We start from the raw sequence: 22,419 nt of genomic DNA, 5'->3' as shown, positions 1-22,419 counted from the left end.
TGCATTTGTGTACCTGCTTAGAGTTTATTTTTGGCTTAACTGTGCTTCACATCTCCAACACACAGTTGAGTAATTAAAATGTTAGTGCAATTCACAGGTGCAGATTTTCAAAAACATTCTGGTTATAAAGCCGGGTTCAAGGCATAAATACTGCTGAGCAGGTGAGTGTGGGGTAGGAGGTTTTATTAACAAGAGGAGATGTCAGCGCAAAAGCCGTATGCTCTGGTGGCAGCCATAACAGCATGAAAAGAAGGGGTGAGCAAACTTGGCACACTGATATTGGCATCCGAGTTCTACCTCAGCAAAAGCTTGATTCATACAGTAAAAACCACATCTATCAGAACTGTCAGAGGTAAATGTATCAAAAAGATGCATGAAAATGAATTGATGTCAGACACTGTCCTCTTTTTCATTCTGTCTTGAAGGGCATCATTCTGATTCAATCTATAAAGCGTGCCAAGTCAACAAATAAAACTACACTCCAAGTGTAACACTAGGCCAAAACCTGAATAAAATATACATCATGTCTCGCACTCAACTTATCAAATGTGTCACTGTTGAAACGAGCCATGATACATAAACATTGAGTCTACAAACTATAATTTTTAAGGCCATATCTATAGGAAACAGATTGGGTAACACTTTATTCTGATGGTCCCTTTTAGATGTTCTTTTAATTGTAAATTAACTGGTAACGCTTTATTTTAAGTCACAATTCATGCTATTAACAACCCTTTAACTAAGACTATTATCCCAATAAATTGCTAATTTGCTGCTTAGTAAGGTTGTAAATCTTTTGGGTAGTGGACCTTTGTAATGTAATAGACCTTTTGGGGTGTTTTGGTAGGATTAGGGATGTAAAAATGGACATACTTTTTTAGCAAGGGTGCCCAAACTCAGTCCTGGAGGGTCGGTGGCCAGTAGAGTTTAGCTTCAACTTGCCTCAACACACCTGCCAGGATATTTTAGCAAGCCTACTATACAGCAAGCATTTTTTGTTTTTAAAAGATGTCTAATAGATGTCTAAACATAGTCATCAAATAAACAGAAATGATTGACTACACAAATAAGTCTGTCTAATCTGTCTATTTGACGACTAATGTAGTTTTGGCCTATTGTTAGATATCTATTAGATTTTTACTGACAGCCCAAGTTTAGCATTGTTTTGGCCAAGCTGTCTACATTTAGATGTCTATTAGACATCTATTAAATGAAAAATTGTTTGCTAGGTAAGACTTTGATTAGCTAGCCCAGGTGTGTCTGATTAGGGTTGGATCTAAACTATGGAGGACACCGGCCCTCCAGGACCGAGTTTGTAATATCCTAATGGTAGGCTAGTAATAAGCCAATGATTTGTAACAAACTAAAGTGTTACCAGTTAGCGTTGCAACAAAATATAAAGTATCATCCGGGGTTTAGTAAATTGTCTGCTTAATGCTATGAACAGAATTAAGCTTTGCAAGTACATGTCAAGTGTTCTACTAAATTAAATATTAGTCTACTACAGGCACTTCTCCACTGCATGATACAGAGCAGTTCAGTTTGGTTCGACTCACTTTTGGGGCTTTTCCATTAAGTTCCATACCTTGTACCTGGTACTCTTTTTAGTACCACCTTGGATGAGGTCCCTGCTAAAAAAATCCAGCTTAAACCAGCCTAGGCTGGTTGGCTGGTTTTAGCTGGTCAACCAGGCTGGTTTAGAGGGGTTTTGGCCACTTCCAGGCTGGTTTCCAGTCATTTCCAGCTGGTCAGGCTGGAAAATGACCAGCAAAATCCAGCTAAAACCAGCTTGACCAGCCTGGTTTAAGCTGGACATAGCTGGTTTTGGCTGGGCTCCCAGCCTGGCTAGGACAGCCTGGAAGTGGCCAAAACCCCTCTAAAACCAGCCTGGTTGACCAGCTAAAACCAGCCAACCAGCCTAGGCTGGTTTAAGCTGGATTTTTCAGCAGGGGTCTTAAGCAAGATATAACATTACTAAACTGTGACAAATACACACTGCGTGGTGACAGCGATTGGTCTTGGGGTGCTTTCACACTAGCACTTTTGGTCCACAACAGGGTTTATTTGACATCAAAGTTTGGTACATTTAGCTAGTGTGAACGATGTCTTCTGAACAGTACCCGAGTCCACCTGAAAGAGGTGGTTTGGGGAACAGTTTGTGCAAAAACGGTATCTTTGATACGGTTCACTTCTGATATGAATGCAATCATACCAAATAATGGAAGTGAATTGCTAACTGTACAACACACTTTAGTTTTAATACCATTCATTCGTCTGTGTATCTACCTTGGCGACAAGCAGGACTGACTCAGTGCAAACAGTGATAATGTCTGCTTGTCTTCAGCAAAAACGACTTCTACAGACATCACGTGATGTTCTGAACGGTTTAAATATTTTTGGGACAGACAGATGCAAGTGACTCTCTGTATTTTGGTTTTGGTAGCAAAAGCAAAAGATTTAGTAACAGTAAAATGACCATATGCATATGTCTCGATTTTGCTGCTTTGCTTTCATGGCCGTCACCTAGCAACAGCTGTACACAAAACAGCAACTTGATGACACAAGAGTAATAGGGATCAGAAGGAAAAAAAGATGGTGTAAACACAAGCTGAGAAGGTGGCAAGGAGGGATTGAACCAAGTGTGAAAGCACCCTTAGAGAATCACCACAATCAATGTTACATCTAGGGTCATTGGATTTGTGGCACAAAATATCAAACCTGCTATAGTATATTGAAATATTCAGTAGCAGCCACTGTTGCATTGTTGGTTCGCACTAAACCATTGCTATACCTGCAAGAAAAAGATACCTTAAGTGGCAGAATTACTTTTGGTAGAAGAGGTAAAGACTTTCCTCGTGTTGGTAGGCAAAGAGTAGATTGAGCAAGAGCTGGATGGGACATCCCCAAATAAGAATATTTATGTCACAGCAGAGGAGTCAGCTCAACTATAATAAAAATCTCACCCACTTAAAGGGGTACTAAACTGAAGTGTAAATGCAAACTGAGATGAGCAAAACTGAACCAAAGCAAGCCAAGCATTGGTGAACCATACCATACAGTGGAAAAGCAGCTTAATATGATAAAGCAGGGGTCACCAACCCTGTTTCTGGAGAGCTACCTTTCACAGAATTCAGCTCCAATTCTGATCGAGCACACTTGAACTAATTATTGAGAACCTGAAGCAGAACTTGATAATTAGAGACAGGTGTGTTTGGACAGGGTTGCAACTTAAAACTGCAAGAAGGCAACTCTCCAGGAACACGGTTGGTGAACTCTGCTCTAAAGAGAGTCAGTTAACAAGTACAGTCGTTGAAAATGTACTCATAGTCAACAGTCTAAAGGCGACCATCAAAATTTGAGTTTCGGCGCAGTTACTGGGTAGGTTAGATGGTGAGGAGGCTGGTTAGTACAATGGATGACTGGTGGTTAAAATTTGTGAGGGGGAGTGAGTGAGTGATTGGTCAGGAGGATGATGGGGTGGGAGGGTGAATTATGCACAACCACACAGGGACTAGACTTAGGGTCTACCTCCTCCTTCACCTTTGGGGACTCAGAAAATGCAGGAGCCAAAATGGCTTGGTCCTCAAGATCTGTCACAGGCTTTGTAGAGGGACTGCTGTCCTGATAGGTGTCAGGTTCATGAGTTGGCATGTCAGGTATGGAGTCTATCAGATCAATCATTATTGTTGGAGACTCCACTGGCATCTTTAGCTGCTCGGTCGTAGGTGGATCTGGTAGCTTTGTTGAAGCTGGTGTAGTTTCTCGAACAGGTTCTTGAGCTAAATACTCCGGCAGCTTAGAAGATACCTCGAGGAAGCCTTCTTCAAGAGCTACAGCCTCCTTTTTCTTCTTACGGGATTCTTTTTTGCCTTTCTTGCCTTTCCTTTTTTTGTTCTTTTTGCCTTTGCGGTCTTTTTTGGAACGCTTAGTTGGTTTCACAGGCTCATCTCCCTGCATGACGTCATCAAGGTTATGGATGAGACTGGCCTTTTGTAGATGGGGCAAGAGGTCAGACGTTTGGTATGGATGAACATAATAAAAATTGTTAAAGAGACAGTTCACCCCAAAATTAAAATTAAGGGAACAGATCATTGAAAATGTAAAATTCTATCAATAATTTCTATCATGTCGCTCCTAACCCTTGAGATCTTGATTCATCTTCAGAACACAGCTTAAGATATTTTAGATGAAATATAAGAGCCTTCTCATCCTCTATAGTCCCAGCTTACTGGAAGTCCAGAAAAATACCACCTACTCTCTATGTAGGATGAGGGAGCTCTCAGATTTCATTTAAAATACCTTAATTTGTGTTCTGAAGACAAACGAAAGTCTCAGGGTTTTGGAAGGACAAAACAGACAAACATAGGACAAATTTGACAACAGAGTTTCTATTTTTTGGTTTAACAAACCCTTTAAATCCCACATACAGAAGTATAAAAATCCTGCTCTAACTCGCCTACTTTGGCAGTGGATAATGGCCAACATCAAGCTTTTTATTAAAAATACAGGATTGCATTGACAATGATCACAAGTAACAAATGTCAGAGTTCTAACACAGCCATCGTTCTAAAGATAAATAAGCAAACCAAAACATGTTATTTAACAATAAACCCAGCCTTGACTGTTGGTCGATGTGCATGACTGTGCATTCATATATCTATTAGCGCTGCAGTTCACATCTATAAAACCTCAGAAAAAAGTATAATCTAATTTCCGCACTGAGCTGAATCTCTCCTGACTGCAATTCTGGTTGCCAAATGACAGCCAGAGTGACAGTTGAATCATCACTTATATGCTCAAAGAAATCAGATATATTCACCAGCGATAGGAAACTGCGCAATGGATAAATTAATCTTAACATCTTGCAGATTTGACACTTTTGTGGGTGATTGGGCGAGAACTGCAGCACTAATAGTGCCTAAATAACATGCAGTGATATACTGTACATATGACTAACAATCAAGGTTAGGATTTTTGTGAAATAATACATTATAGTTCAGTTTGTTTTGGCAGAATGGCATGTGTCCATGAGAATATTCTAATATTTTTTTTACATGTTTTCTTTTTTTAAAAAATGATGGTCACTAACAAAATCCCTTTAACCTTTTAAGGCCCAAGGTGTGTTTTTTACATGCATTTTTTTTATTGATCTTTGCTATTAGGGCTAATTGGAACTTAATTAGAATAAAAATGTAAGTATCATCATTATGTCCATGATGTAGTCTGAATTTACATAAAACACTTTTTCCTAACTGTTTTTTTATGCATATATTTTTTATTTTTTATGTTTTTTTTTACTTGCTTTGACTCTAAGAGAGTAAAAACATTTTTTTTCCCCCATTTTGGACAGTTAAAAATTGGGGATGGGACATTTCATATGCTGCAAAATTGTTGCAGGATGAACCTGTAGGTCTGTAACAAAATATAAAACATTCAAAAAAATATTTTAAATACCCACTTAAGAGCTAAAATGTGCTGTCCACGCATGTGGACACTGATCCTTAAGAGTTTAAGGCAAGCCATTTCACTTTGCGGCCATCTTAGAAGCACCTCTTGGACAAATGTTAAATTCTCCAAAATTGCTTACCTAAGAATGACCAATAAATTTAAAAAACAATTGTCAATTTAGTTTAATTTCAAAAATTTCGAATCACACAAAATCTGCAGAAACTCACTTCTGGTCCGAGCCCCCTACCCTGGAGAATTATCAGTCTATAGCAATCAATGATTGGCTCCTGTACTAGTAGGTGGGACTTCATTTGTCATATTGACCTTTACACTTTTCCCCATAGACTGATTTCACAAGACCGCCATTTTTAAAGCAAAATCGAGGCTGCAGTGGGAAGAAACCTGAATGTATTACCTAAATGTGTTTCACACTTTGTAATGTTGTTTTGCACTTCCCGGCCACCGTAGAATACCCTTTCTACTGAGCTTTGTAAAGTCACTGAGCCAACACTTTTTGAAGCCAAGCTCATGACCCACTTATTCAAATTGGCTTTTAATGGTCGCAGTGACACTTCTCTCTGTTTTGATGTATGTTGTACTTAAGTGATATTTATTGTATTGTTTTGCACCATCAATTGTATCTTTTTAGTTGTGTTGTATAATATGTTTTTACTGATGTAAAACACTTTGGTCAACCTTGGATGTATTAAGGTGCTATATAAAACAAAGGTTGATTGATTGATTGATTGATTGATTGATTGATTGATTGATTGATTGATTGATTGATTGATTGATTGATTGATTGATTGATTGATTGATTGATTGTGACAACAGCAAAGTAAATTATGACTAAAACAAAAATTTTGCATGAACTACCCCTAAAAAATTTGAATTCTGTCAGAAAGCTGTCGTAAATCATACTGATACATTTGTCACCGACAATCTCTGCGTAATTTCATCTAAATTAAACTCGCTGTCTGATTTCCCTAATGTATTATACTCTCTTTGCAAATTAGGTCAAAGTTCAGCCTGTTCTGGATTCAGATGTTCGCTACATTACCAGCTCACGATTCAAGAGGTCGAGGCTGAGCTGCTTACGAGCTATTATGCGGGACTCGGAATGAATGGGCTTGATGAGGCCTGTCGGGAGGTGGGAGATTATATGAATAATGTGAGAACCAAAGCGAGGTGTTTGAGATGCCAAGTCGGGCAGGATAGAATCGGATCAGTGTGAGCTCTGGTAATAGGTCAGTAATGTGAGCAATGCTGATGAATCCCGCCATTAGTCTCCCGTTTTCTCAGCTGTTGTGGGAACTGAAAGCCAACTGGCTCTTGCCTCTGAACGGCTGCCGATAGACACTTTTCCCCAGAGCCAGCTTGGAGAGAGAGACGCACGCAGACATTTTACATTCGGCACACTTGCAGAAAGTTGGGCGTGGGAGTTTGAGAGGAGAAGCGAATGTTCGATGACCTTAAGTGTTGCTCCCAGAAGGCCGCAAAGAAATGCTAACCCACTGACTGGATTACTCACTGGGCTGAGTCACCCGCACGTGCAGCTTCACAACAAACAAATCATCAAAATGGAAAAAACATGTTCACCGTGTCCATGCACACGCACGTAAAAAAAAAAAAAAAAAAAAATCACATCGTGAAAACAAATGTAGGTCAGTCTAAGGGGTCACTGTCTTACATCCTAGAAAGCTATCTGTTAGTGTAATCAAGGTAGCACTCGAGATGATACCAGATTTTCTGTGGTAGTCAGCTGTGAACTAAACTATGTACGACTGAGGAAGCATAAAATCAATGTAATAATGTTCAAAAATATAGGGTTGGTATGATTTTGTAATGTTTTGGATAGATGTTTAGTAAGCTCACTAAGACTATATTTCTTATATTTAATCAAAAACACAGTAAACCCAGTCATTTTAATAATAAATCAATGTTTTTAAAAAGTATTATGAGTTAAAGAATTTGTTTAAAATTTTATTTGAATATGTTATTGATTTCTGTTGATGACAATATGTGTTTTGAGCATGATGACTCAGGGTCACATGATCCCTCAGAATTCATTGAATTATTCATTATAATATAAGATTTGCAGCTTATTATCAATAATGAAAAAAGGTTGTGCTCCTTAATGTTTGTGGAGAACCTTTAGAAATATTGTGTGTACTAAAATACATGATCGTATATTTATACAACAGTTCTGTCTGGTTCTTGAATATCGGATTGGCTGACAGCCGTGCGATATTTTGCCAGTAATAGCACTCGTCCACCCTTGAGTATTATTCCGCTCACATACGGTGACAAGCAGAGGACACTCTACAGTTTGACAAATATTGCAGCTGTTGGACAACATAATGTACTTTTAAGGCAGTTTTAGTCAAGAATGTAGTTGTTTAGATTGCAACTTTGCAGTTCATTCATAAGGATAGTGCCTATTTTAAAAATGTATAATTTCTGAGAAACAGTGCGTTGGCGGCCATTAGCCTGTCTTTGAGCAAAGATGGTTGACGATGTTCACAAGATGGTGACGGAGACTGCATAATAAGCCATAAGGTAAAAACAGTGTAATTTTAAACTACAAATGATCCAATCATTATTAAACAGGTAAAAGACTTTCTAAGTCGATTTCTATCTTTTGTATGTTGTAGTGCTATATTTATACCATAGTAATATTGTGGTAAATCTGTGTAGACTGATGGCATTTCATGCTAGTTAGCCTTATAATCGTAGAATGTGAGCAAAATCGCATGTTTTGTCATCACTTTAGACATTACGCTAGAGAATCATTTAAATACTAGCTTTAGAGTGAGAATAATTTAAGTACTTGCTCTAAAGTGACGTTGGTGAAGTAGCAATGGTTTTTGCTGTTCTGACATCCGCTTCAGATGTAAAGGAATGTGGGAAGAAAGTAGTTCCTCTTAAAAAAAGAGTTTGAGACTCTTCGTGTTTGATCCACACGATTATGCAGTCGAACGGTTGTATTAACGCAATATCACACTCGCAGCAGTGCAATGTGGCTGTATATCATCACTGATGGGACACTAAGGCAAACCACGCCTCCCACCAGTGCCGATATACAGCCACGTTGTACTGCTACGAGTGTCATATATAAAATATATGTGTGTATATATATATATAGTGTATATGTATAATGTATTGTATTCTTTAATTAAAATACTGAGATATTATAAAAAGTCTATTATTGGAATTTTAAATACTAAAGATCTGAAAACCTTTTATTAATATTATTATTATTATTATTATTATTATTATTATTATTATTATTATTATTATTCATGATGATGATGATGATGATGATGATGATGATACTACTACTGCTACTACTACGGCTACCAATAATAATAAAATAATAACATTAATATTGTTATTAGTAATTAATATAATTGATAGTATTAATAATAATAATAATAATAAAACAACACTAATAATAAAAATAATAATAATAACATTAATATTGTTAATAATAATTAATTTAATTAATAATGATAATAATATTAATTATTATTATTAGTAGTAGTAGTAGCATTAGTATTATTATATATTCATATTTGCATATTCATATCTGAAGTGTAATTATTGTTTTTTGATTATTGTAGTTGAAGAAACTAAATTAAAGAGAAATAATAATAATAATAATAATAATAATAATAATAATAATAATAATAATAATAATAATAATAATAATAATACAACTAAAACATGAAAATTTCTCTATTGTTTTGGTCCAGCACAAAAAAAAAAAAAAAACAAAAAAAAAACAAAAAAAAAAAAACTGGCATTTCCTAGAGCCACCGCCGTGCCAGTGCTTCTGAACTATGCGACAAGCAATTTTATGCATATGCATGGCGGTGCTGTTTATTGGCTGGCTCAGCTGAGTGCTCTGGGAGCTGAGCCCAGAAGCCAGAACAGTAAAAAGTGCAAACAGATAAATGTAAATGTGGAACCGAGAAGCCAAGACAGCTCAACCACCCAAAAAAAAAAAAAAAAAAACGAACAAAAAAAACTTTTGACAGTCTTCTTCCAAAGAAAAGAAGACATTTTTGGCCAAGCTGGAACAAATTATGTCCTCATAAACTTCAGCAATTTAGTTAAAAAACTGTGAAGCTCAAAGTTCATTGGCAAAACAAGTGTCTCTTACTCTGTTTGCACACGATACAAAACACAAGTGGATAACACAAGAAGAACACAATGGAACAATAAATCTGGGCAGAAAAACATGATGTCAAATAGATGTAACATAAATCAAACTGAAGAAAAAAAGATTAATGTTTTTTGACTGCATCTCACAGAGGAATCACTAACCTCCTCAGGATCCAGTTTCTGTGTACTGTAGGGCAAAGGACTGTCACAATCGGGAATGTAATCTTGGCAGTAGTCAGACGCAGCCTGAGGATCATCCACAAGCAGGAGCTGCTGGATCTCGCCCTGTAACACACACACACATATGCTGTACACTCACACCGATTGGGCAATATTCATTTATACTGGTGTAATTCTGGAGATCAAAGAGAAATAAAGCCCCTTTTAACACTGCATAACCGCAGAACATGCTGATGTAAAGCAGAAAAGTAATTTGAGATGAATAAGGTCTAGCGAAACACTGATGAAATAAGAGGTAAAGCTGGATGAATGTATTTTATACGCACATACAACGAAGGCTGTTTTAAAAGAGTATAGGGTATAGGGAGAGCAATCGCTCTTCAGCTCAAATATTGTCCCTTCACATGTCTTTTGACTCATCTATCACCCCCTCCTACAGTTATCATCAGTTTATAAACAATAAGAGCTTTCTCCTATATAGTGCAGCAGTTTCAGCCAGATAACTGTTTAGCTGGGTTTTTCGCAGTTTCTCTGGAGCTAAAATCAGCCTACTGAGAAATTAAAGAAGCATTTTAGTGGCAAGCAGTTATAGACGCAGCAGAGAAGACAAATGTGAGCTGACTAGTGAACACCTGGTTTTAAAGGGTTAGTTCACTCAAATAAAAACTTTGTTGTGCTTCAGAATACAAATGAAGATATTTAAAGGGTCACGAAACACCAAGACACATTTTTGAGCCATTGACAGTCATATATGTGTTCCACACAGCTAAAAACACTATTAGGAAACGTATATTTCACTAAAAAGTGAAAATTGATCGTTTTTGCGTTATTTCGAGCAAATTCGTCCTTCTGGTTTGAAACGAATTTTTGAAACTGCGCCACGGCCATGAGATCTTAGCGTGTATTCCAGCGTGTAGACTGGACGTCTGTACCTGGGAGTTCCGTATTACGTCTCTGAGTGTGCTGCATTAATGCATGAGTAAGGCTTGGTTCAAACCAATCAGCGCTCTCTATTGTGCAACTTCATTAATATTCATTAATGTTTCAGTGTTTAGACAACAGAGAGACGTCACGTTATGCTGGCAAAACAAACGTGCAGTGTTGCTTTTATAATTTGCCGCAGTGAAGGTTTTGTTTTCATTTTCTTTCTATTAGAGCGCAGCTGGATTCACGTGTGGATTACAGTGCACGCGATGCGCAACAACAATATGTGTCTAAGGAACATTGTTCACCCGAGATCTTTTCTCATCTGCAAATGGTGAGATCTGGATTTGCTGCTCGTCTCCTCTTAATAAAAGAGATTATTAAGAGGAGTTGCTGGGGTTTGTCCTGTCTCTACAGATTTGGTAAGTGAGCGACCAGTGGTCTTTGTTTATTCAGATGGCAAAGTTAGTTCGTATCGTATAATGTGTAAACATGTTAGCACCACAACCAAACGTACCATCGTGTAGTATTTTTTTACCGCATTTTGTGAGCTGAATAACACACACTCTTTCTGACGCTACCTGCCGAGTGCATATAAGCTTCAGGGGAAAGTCTGAGAGTTTTTTTTCTCTCATTTGCCATGCGGTAACAAACATTGCAAATATCAAATATCTCGTTTATCATGAGGGGCATGAATGAAATTCCTGAATGAAAGAGCCAAACTGCAGTTAAAGTCCACTTTTAAATAATTTGGCAAATAATTTGATTACTTAAGTCCAAGTAAACACAGTCACTTTCTCCCCTGTGTGTGTGTGTGTTTTGACTCTGAAAATCAGCACGTGCCCAAGTCGACACTCCCATATCATCCCTCTTTTGCTCCTCTGACACTTTCCCTTAAACAGAGCTGGATACGCCCACTTTCCTGACTTTTTCCAAAGTAGAGGTGTGAAAACACTCTGCTGAAACAAGGGGGTTTCATGGCCCTTTAAGATGAAATCTGGGAGCTCTCTCATCCTTTATAAACAGCTGCTGTCCTAAAACGTTCAGAAATGGAGCCAAAAACATTATCAAACCATTTTACATGACTTCCGTGGTTCAACTGTAATAACACAAAGCTCTAAGAACACTTTTGTGTGCACTCTGAAAAAATATTATGACAAAAAGTCTGACTACAAACATTTTTTAAGTTACTTTAACTTATTTTATTAAGTTAATCAGGTTTCAACTATTTTTTTAAGTTTAAAGCTTAACTTATTATGTTTAGCCAGTTTGATTGATATACTCAGTATAAAATATTAAGTGTAAAATATGAGTGTAAAATTAAAAAAATTATATTATACTGTAAGTTGAGATGACAAAAAAAGTCAACTAAAAAGACTAAGGGCTCTATTTTAACGATGTAGGCGCAAAGTCTGAAGCGCATGGTGCAAAAGCATTAGGGCATGTCCGAATCCACTTTTGCTATTTTAAGGATGGAAAAATATGCTCTGTACCCTGGCGCATGGTCTAACAGGGTTGTGCTTATTCCCTTTAGTTATGGCTGTGTTTTGAGCATAACGTGCAGCAGATCAAACCAATAAGATTCTCATCTACCATTCACTTTAACAGTCAGTTGCGTCACACCATGGCACATTTGCTATTTGCATGGCGGACTTTGTAAGTGGAAAAACTGAATGCTTAACAAGTGAGAAAACCACCAAACAAACCATCTGCAGGAAAATTCTGTATTGGACGATAAAGAACAAGCCTCCTCCATTCGGCCTACATATTTAACTTTATTTGTTAAGCCCAAAGATTTGTTTCAAAACTGTTTCCAAATTTACTTCAAAGTTTTTAGCAAACGAATAAATAAACAATAATAACAATAATAAGAGTGGTAAAAAACATACGTCCTATTCTTATGCCCTATTTGGTAATGTATTTGTTTCCAAAACACGAAGGGTGGAAAAATCAAAACTTGTTTTTATTAAACAAATATAAATATGCGTATAATAAATAATGCTGCTAATAATAATAACATTATACGAAAGCAAATTGTCATGAATAAACTGAAAAAAAGCCCCCTGAGACAAAGAAGGCATTGAGGTAGCAGTTTTCATACTTATGTAGAAAATAATATTTTTTATAACATTTATATCCTTAATTTTTTTCATATGTAAAGATATTTTTGTGTTGCTGTACATCCTGTGTGTATTAAGCAGTGTGTATAAGCATTTGGACCTGCTACCGCACATACAGTAACTAACATGATCTGCACTGAAATTTAGCCAAGCTTTCAGTTGGTCACCTACTTTTTAATGCTCTGTTTTATCACTTTTATTTATTTATTTATATGCATTTAATATAATCACATACATTACAGTAGACTATTTTTATCATTGATCTGAACATCTCAACATTTTTACACAATTATTTATGCGTTTAAAGCATCTGTTCTGCGATAAATACTTCTCATATGATATTTTAACGGCCAGTACAGCTTTACTTTGACATTTCCTTGAGCAAGACTGATGTCCACTGAAACTTTCTTTCAGACATCTCGCCAACCAAAAGGGTACCATTGGTACCATTTTACAGTGAAGACTTAAGCCTTGTAAGGGTCACCTGTACCGTAACGAACCGAACCACTCAGTAAAAACAGGCCATTTGTGATACTCTGGATACCCCTCCAATGTTATTCTACAAGAAACAGGATCCAAGGGGGTGCAAAAAAATAATTTTGGTCATTCTCATTATGCGTCACATTAAACGGTTTTCACGTTGTAAAATACAAATCATTTTATAAATGCATATTTTCAGAAATATTTTGGAGCACCCAACCCTAAACCTACCCACTACCGACTAACATAAATAAGCAGTAGGCAAAATAAGCGGAGTAATATGCAGTTATTGCAAAGACAGTCATTTTAAAGAAGTACAAATAATGATGAGGTGGAGGGTTTTTGGTGGGTTGGGGGTCGAATGCCCTGCAATGTGGGAGAACGGACTAGGGTACCGTTGGCTGAAAAGTAGGTCAATCAAAAACCTTACTAACAACTGTGTCTATTACATGATTGGGACAGAGAGATAGCATTTAAAGAGAGACAAGGGAGAGAGAGAAATAGCAGAGTCTGGGGCGCTACCATTTATGCTTGTTTTGTTTGGTCTGTTTAAATAAAAAAATAACATTTATTGTCTTCTGTTCCTGATCCTGTCCTTTTCCTCACCCACAATTTTCAAAATTGTTGCTTGTCATGTTGATTTAGTCATATCTTTAAATATGCCAATGCATTGAGTCAATATATAATATCGATAAGATTTCTCATTTAAAGTGAAATCAGAGGAGTACCCAGCGTATCGAAGAGGGTGTGAGCGTATGAGCATCAATGATATGAGCATCAATGTGATGAATATGAAGTGAGAATGTATTATCCATATCAGGTCTGGGCAAACTAAGGTTTTGGAATGGTTAACAGTGTTTTGATTCCTTTTCTGAACGTTGTTGTCTACAGAGGATGACGATGCTCACTGATTTCATCCAGAATACTTTAATGTGTGTTCCAAAGATGGATGAAGGTATCAGGGGATTGGAATGACACAAGGGTGAGTAATTAGTAACAAAATATTCATTCGTTGTTTTTTTTTTTTTTTTTTGATGAACCTTTAAAATGCACTTGGATTGTAGATTGGTTTCTTTTGCCCACTTTCAGTCTATTTTCTGATGTCTTTCAGAGTATCCATTTATTGTCTATAAATATCTTTGTGATCTAATCCTGTGAAATAAGCCCACACAATTTACATATGAACATGAAAGGAGACAACAGAAAACAACACTGAGAGCATCAGCTTTCCTTTCATTTCAAGTATACAGTGGGCTTGTGTTTGAATCAGGACTGGATTTTTTCCTCACCTTCAAACCAAATGTATGACTTCAGACTGCAAAGTAGCTTAGTAGGTAAGCATTAAATATTAGAGATGTATTTGGTCACAGAACTTTAAAGGCAGACAGAAACACTCAGTGATGCAGGGCTTTGTGTGTGAGAGATTTTGCTGTTTTGAATTAAACAGGCTCATTTATTCATGTTAAGTAATACATAGTTGAATGTGATAAGAGGATTTTCCTTCAACATATTAGGCATGCAGCATTACTAAAATTTTTGGGAGTCAAAGAGTTTCAGTGCATGTTCAAACTTATCAACATACTCATCTGAATGTTTTATAAGAGCCATTTATACAGTAGATCAATCGTATCCTGAAAGAACCCAAGCAAACTGCATAATGAAGCTAAATTGCCAACGAGTAACAAATCCTGAAGCTTAAGGAAACTAAAATGAAGGATTTGAACTTTTAAAAAAAAATGAATCACTTCATTTTTTTTTATCTACTACGTCTTCTTTTAAAATCTTTTAATTTCTCATGCAGAAAGTGTATGTTTTGGTTACTTCCATTCACGCTGTATGGGTAAGTGTTGGGTAAGTTCCTTCATAAAAAGTTGTCAATTATCAATTACATAATTAAAATTTTATTTAAATCCCTTTTCAAATAACTTTGAATGAATTACTCAAGAGGTAAACGCATAGACAATAGAACATACTATAACCCTTTTAATACTTTAAATTTGTTTTTAAAAAAAAAAACTGTTTGCTAGTTGTTTTTTTTAAGTTAAACATTACATGTATCAAAATACAAAACATATTTCATACACATGATCATTAATTTCTTAGTTAATTTTATCTTAAGCATGTGCTATCTTTGTACAAAATGTACATGTAACAAAACAAATCAGAAGTAATTAAATTATCTAAAAATGAATAGCAATGCCTTGCTTTTTCCGCAGAAAATTAATTTAATTACAGAAACTAGTTACTTTGTAACTAATTAAACCCAACACTATACATAATAATAGCATATTAACGATCACAGAGCAGCCAAAAAATGCTAATTGATTCTCATTTTAAATCTTTATACTTTGCTATTTTACAAACCACAAGGTTTTATATAGTTGTCAGTACAACACTTTTAAAAATATAATAAATTTTACTATAAACTTTTTTATTTATATGTTTTAATACACATCAGACAGTATTTTGTTTCTTTTTTAACATAAAATTTACACTGAATGATAATCAATTATTTATTAAAACAAATGTTTTACTAGCATTTAATCTGCTTTCTTTATATATAAAATTTTGAAATATTTATTTCTTACAGACCAAAATAGGACATCTTACCTTTAACCCAAATACATACAAACACCAGTGAGCATTAAAGGGATAGTTCACCCCAAAAAAAGTTAATTCTGCAATCATTTACTCACCCTTGAAAACAAAAGAAGATATTGTGAAGGATGATGGAAACATGTAACCATTGACTTTCACAGTATTTTTTTTTTTTGTTTTGTTTTAAAATTGATTTATTTTGACAAGGACATTGCAATTGCACTGGACAACCAAATGCATTTGTTTAAGTGTTTAAGCAGACTTGCTCATTCTCGACACCTGCCCAATGGAGGCTTGACGTAAAATGAAAATAAAATAAATACATACACTCGCCGGCCACTTTATTAGGTAATCCTGTCCAACTGCTTGTTCCTGCCTTGTATCAATTCAGGCTGGTGTTGATGGTGTAATGATGTTGGGGATATTTTCTTGGCACATTTTGGGCCCATTAATACCAATTAAGTATAATGTCAACACCACAACCTACCCAAGTATTGTTGCTGACCATGTCCATCCCTTTCTAACCACAGTGTACCCATCTTCTTATGGCTACTTCAAGCAGAATAACACGCCATGTCATAAAGTGTGAATCATCTCAGATTAGTTTCATGAACATGACAATGAGTTCACTGTACTCAAATGGCCTCCACAGTCACCAGATCTCAATCCAATACCTTTGAGATGTGGTGTAATGGGAGATTCACATCACTAATTGTGCAGCTGATAAATCTACAGCAACTGCGTGATGCTCTCAGGTTAATATGGACCAAAAACTCTAAGGAATATTTCTAGTAGCTTGTTGAATCTATACCATGAAGGAATAAGGCAGTACAAATAATGTGTACCTAATAAAGTGGCCGGTGAGTGTATACACATTATACTTCCTTACTTAATATTGCTATAAGACAAAAACACAGGCCGCATGATCAAACAAACTAGAAGTAGACTTTTACTTTTAAGTACACAACTAGAAACATTTTTATTACTTTCTAATTTTAGGCTAACAGGTAAATCATTCCACAAGTTGGTTTTCTTAACAGAGAAAACAGATTAACCAAAAGTGGTCTTACACTTTGAAACAACACACTTACCGTTAGCAGTTGCTCATGTGACTTTGACATGTTTGATACCTACTGATCAGATCCAAAAACACCAGTGAGCATGATTATTTAAAGATTTAAAAAACAATTTAAGATAATTCAATTTAATAAAACTATCAAAACTAAAATGGTTTCCAACACTCTTCAAAATATCTTCTTTTATGAAAAGCCTCAAATTTAAAGAGTTGTAAATGATGGTGGAACTTTCAGTTTTGGCTGATCTGTCTCCTTTACGTTGCTTAATAATTAGACTGAAAATGTTTAAAAACCGAAAATATAAAGACAAGGACAAAATAAAGACCTCTTATCTGAAAAAAATTGCAACTACATAGGAGAGAACGCCCCCTGCTGAAAGACACCCATATAGACTTTTTTTTTTTTTTTACATCCTTCCATTGAGACATTAGCACAGACCATACATGAAGCAGGCTATCCACAATAAAGAGATCTTTCATCAGGATCTGTGTAATGGAGAATCTGTGACTCATGGCTGAGGTTCTGCCAGAACATTAGTGGGTGGAAGAACAAGAGGTCAGAAACTGCCAATACCCAAGATACCACACAATCTCACTCCTATACAGCCGAGCACATCGAAAACCACAGCATTTCTCACACTAATCTGAAATACGCTGCATCCTGAAGTAAAAAAAAAATCATCACCTATAGCCATCTCATCACACCAGTATTCACTTGTATCTGTTTGTTAGCTGAAATGTAACATGACATGCTTAACAACTCAAGGACTAAGCTTTTAAATGATTATTTCACCCAAAATGCAGTGGTGGACAGTATTTGTTTAAGTATTTTTACTTCACTGCAGTATTTGGGTAAGTAATGGGCAAGTCCTTAAACTTATTTACAGTATTGTCAAGATCTTCATTAGAGCTTTATCATATATATTTAGTAAACCTTCACTTTTACTTCACTTCTTTACAAAACGAATATAGTATTTTTCCTCAACTATGTTTTCTAAATGTTGCTGAACTGTTTACTTCATTATCAAGCTGGATTTTATCCAGTTAAACTGGGTCATAAATTGGACTAAATTGGACTGACATCTGTTTACAAAGCAACAACTCACTGATTCAAATGATCTGTTTAGATTGAGTCTCCAGTAATTGATTAAACAATCCATTCAGAGTCTTCAAAAAGCAACTCACTGGTTAAATGGTCCATTCAGAGTGAGTCTTCATAAAATTACTGATGGAAACATTAATTCAGAGACTCCATTAAACGACTCACTGCTTTAAACAATGTACTCAGAGTGAGTCTCCTGTAAACAACTCACTGATTCAAATGATCTGTTCAGAGTTAGTCCCAAGTAATTGATTCACTGAATCAAAAGATGCATTCAGAGTCTCCAGTAAACAACTCACTGCTTCAAATGATCTATTCAAAGTGAGTTCCCAGTAATTGGTTCACTGACTCAACGATCCATTCAGAGTCTCCAGTAAACAACTCACTGCTTCAAATGATCTATTCAGATTGAGTCTTCAGTACAACTCATTGATTCAAATAAGCATGTCAGACTGAGTCCCAGTAATTGATTTACTGATTCAAAGATCCATTCAGAGTCTTCAATAAACAACTAACTGCTTCAAATGATCTATTCAGAGTGAGTCTTCAGTAAACAACTAACTAATTCAAATGATCTATTCAGTAAACAACTCACTGATTCAAATGAACTATTCAGAGTGAGTCTCCAGTAATTAGTTAACTGATTCAAAGATCCATTTAGAGTCTCCGGAAAGCAACATATTGCTTCAAATGATCTATTCAGAGTGAGACTTTGGTAAACAACTCACTGATTCTAATTATCCATTCAGATTGAGTTCCCAGTAACTCATTCAATGATCGATTAAGAGTCTCCAGTAAACAACTCATCACTGCTTCAAACCATCTATTCAAAGTGACTCTCCTGTAAACAACTCACTGATTCAAATTATCCATTCAGACGGAGTCACAAGTAATTGATTCACTGATTCAAAGGTCCATTCAGTCTCCAATAAACAATAGCTGCATCCCAAATCACATACTTATGCTCTATTCTACGTAATTTTGTAGTATAAATAGTGTAAGTAGTGCGTTCACACTGAAAACTCTAAAAATAGTAAGTGTACTTTAATTAACAGGATGATGCTCTCATTCAGCCAGTAAAAAAATGAAGTGTAGACTGTTGGTCACTTCATGCACTCAACGACCGAGGGTATGCTTACGTAGTGGAAGGGGCGGAGCTATCGGGCACACATGTTGGATAATTTTATTTATTTTGGATGGTGAAAGCAAAATTCTCCTACGCGAGTAATTATACCACCTCCCGATGGTGAATGCAGTTATATTTACGGCAGGTATTATTTGATAGTTGGGTCGTTTATTTCACTGATTTGGCAACCGTCAAACATCATCAGGGAAACGGTTTGAATTTCCTCTTAGTAAAAAAAAAATTAGTGCTTCATTTGGGACAACACTACATACATATACTATGCTGTTAAGTGTGTAAGTGCATAAGTACATAGTGCATGAATGCATAGTGTGCCATTTCAGACGCAGCTAATGCCCTGATTCGACTGATCTGTTCAGAGTAAGTCTCCAGTAAACAACTCACTGATTCAATTGATACATTGATTGTGAGTCCCCAGTAATTGATTCACTGATTTAAAGATCCATTTAGAGTCTCTGGTAAACAACTCACTGATTCAAATGATCTATTCAGATTGAGTCTTCTGTAAACAACTCACTGATTCCAATGATCTGTTTAGACTGAGTCCCCAGTATTTGATTAACTGATTCAAAGGTCAATTCACACTTCAATAAACAACTCACTGCTTCAAATTATCTATTCAGAGTGAGTCTCCAATAAACAACTCACTGCTTCAAATGATCTATTCAGAGTCCCCAGTAAACATCTCAGAGCTTCAAATGATCTATTCAAAACGAGTCTTTGGTAAACAACTCACTGATTCAAATGATCTGTTCAGGCTGGGTCTCCAGTAAACAACTCACTAATTCAAATAATACATTCAGAGTTAGTCCCCAGTAATTGATTCACTGATCCAAAGATCCATTCATAGTCTCCGGTAAACAACTCACTGATTCAAATGATCTATTCAGAGTGAGTCTCTATAACTATTAGTTGAACTATCCCTTTAACAAAGTTCTCCATGTCTTAAAACAGCCTCTCAGAATTAGTGAACCAGACGTGCACTTGATATCATTAATCTGATCTGCATGTCCTCAACGCAAACAAGCCTAGAAATGACTTTAAATGTAGAAAATCTGCTGTTTGTTTTGTGTGTGTGTTCTAGTTCAGTTCTCCAAGACTGCTGCAGCTCTTTAGCAATTTGTGGCAATCTGGAAGCAATAGACACATTAGTTTTGACCACAGTCCCCAGGCTCCTGAACAGCTCTCCCACGCTGTGAGATTTGGACCGGAACATAAGCCTTCTGGATTCCCCTTGAATCCTGGGCCTGGGAACTGGCCTCAAATCAGGTCGAACTTACACATCCCTCAGTACCAGCCTCACCCAGATCACTGTGACCCTATGGCACAGATGCAGCTATGCAGTTAGAATGAATGAGAAGTGGACCCTGAGAGAAGGACAAATGGGGGAAATTAGTCATCATTTCTCTGAAAAGTGCAACAGAGAAAGAGGAGGGTTTTTTTCTTTAGATGTAAAGAGGGTGATGGAGCCTATTATTCATTGTACAAACGGACTTATTATTCAGAAAAATTGACGAATAAAAAACTGAGTGAAACTAAAGGCCTTGCTGTCATATTTAAAAGAAAAATGGCTTCATGTCAGTAACTTAATTATATATATTTTGTGTCATTTTTGGTTAGCTTTTAGATGCAACTGAAAAAAAAAACACTTAGAAGATTAGACCACAACAAATGTTTAGTTTTGCAATTATTTACACTCCATTATGTTTTTCCAAAGCTATAAGAGTTACTTTCTTGTTCAAAACATAAAAGAAGGTATTTTGATGAAATCTTAGATTTAGATTTGCATTCAGATTAGAAAGATTCCTGTCTCTACAAAGGAAATCTTTTCGCCTAAAACTCTGATGCTCCAACACCTTTATGAATAGATAAAGATGTAATCAAGCAGCTAAATCCAAGCATGTTATCACTTCATATTGTGAAGAGATGTATTTTATATATATATATATATGCAAATGAAATGCATTTAAACTAAGACCTTCATTTAGTTCTGCTATTTTGCAGAAAATATTTCTAATTTCTTGCTACTGTATCTAAAATATATTTTTTTATTTTGTCATTTCTCAATTTTGCAGCAGTATTTGTGATAGATAAAAACTGATTACTGGAATATATAGAGCAGTAAATTACACTAAATGCACAGAATTCACGTGGGGGAAAAAAGCCAATGAACAAAACCAGCAGACACAAAATGACGCTTTTTACTATGGAGGGATGACCGAGCTGACTGACTGTATACCTGCTTTAGACAAACTATACATTGAGAATGAAGCGCGGCCGCGGCTGGAAAACAATGTTTTAATGCATCGTTCGTCACTTTAGGAGGCGGCGTGACTTAATTTAGCTGAACTGCAACATGGTCATCTTGCGGAAATATTACCACTGATCCATCAGGTAAAGTTTTTACCTCTCTCTCTCTCTCTCTCTCTCTCTCTCTCTCTCTCTCTCTCTCTCTCTCTCTCTCTCTCTCTCTCTCTCTCTATCTCTCTCTCTCTCTGTTGGTAAAGCGCTGTCAACAAATATTTTTCCTCTGTATCCCATAATGCACTCCGCATCGGCCTACAGCAGCTGGATTAGTCCAAAAGGCACAGTATTTTTTGCGGTTGGGTCTGTTTTAGTTCGGATCATATCAGAACCACAAACGAACCGCTCCAGAGTTTGTTTGAAACCTTACCGAGATCACCTCGTCAAGCAGGTCCCTATACACTTTTTCGGTCCGCTTTAGGTGTGCACTCGAGCACAACTGCTGCATTCACACCTGCCCAAACAAACCACACCAAGAGGGAAATGGAACTCAAGTGCGATTCAACCAAACTAAATAAGGCAAGTGTGAAAGCACCCTTAGATACTGTGTTAAGTTAAAAGACACTGAATGAGTCTTTGCTTCTAAAAATATGGCATTCATGTTCGCGTCACTTCAAAAGATGCAAGTAACAGACAAACACATCTATTAAGGTTGTGTTTAAATTGAAAAACAATACAAAAGTAGCACGTTGGAAAGGAAAAACGCATTCCGTGTGAATGGCCCCTAAGATTGCTGTTTGTCCAATCAGAACTGGTGACACCACAAATATGCAAATAAGAGCGTTAACCTGGTGTTTAAAACTGTATAGTGTGAAACATCTGTTAATGAATATCCAGGATTATTGGTTAACACCAGGTATAGTAGGAGCCATGTGGA

The 22,419-nt window shown here is 36.3% G+C and overlaps 1 protein-coding gene across 7 annotated transcripts in view; it reads right to left on the bottom strand.

The window, feature by feature from the left end:
- Positions 1–22,419, bottom strand: part of col5a3a (collagen, type V, alpha 3a) — a 148,082-nt gene that overhangs the window by 64,398 nt on the left and 61,265 nt on the right. For 4 of the 7 annotated variants that reach the window (XM_021469216.3, XM_068215538.2, XM_073935171.1 and 1 more), the window contains exon 5: positions 9,778–9,900. In XM_021469216.3, coding sequence (XP_021324891.2) covers positions 9,778–9,900 — 123 coding nt within the window. 7 annotated transcript variants of the gene reach the window in all.

Source organism: Danio rerio, chromosome 3 (assembly GCF_049306965.1).
Source record: "Danio rerio strain Tuebingen ecotype United States chromosome 3, GRCz12tu, whole genome shotgun sequence".
NCBI lineage: Eukaryota > Metazoa > Chordata > Actinopteri > Cypriniformes > Danionidae > Danio > Danio rerio.
Note: the sequence above shows the minus strand (reverse complement) of the source record. Positions and strands in the feature narration are given on the sequence as shown.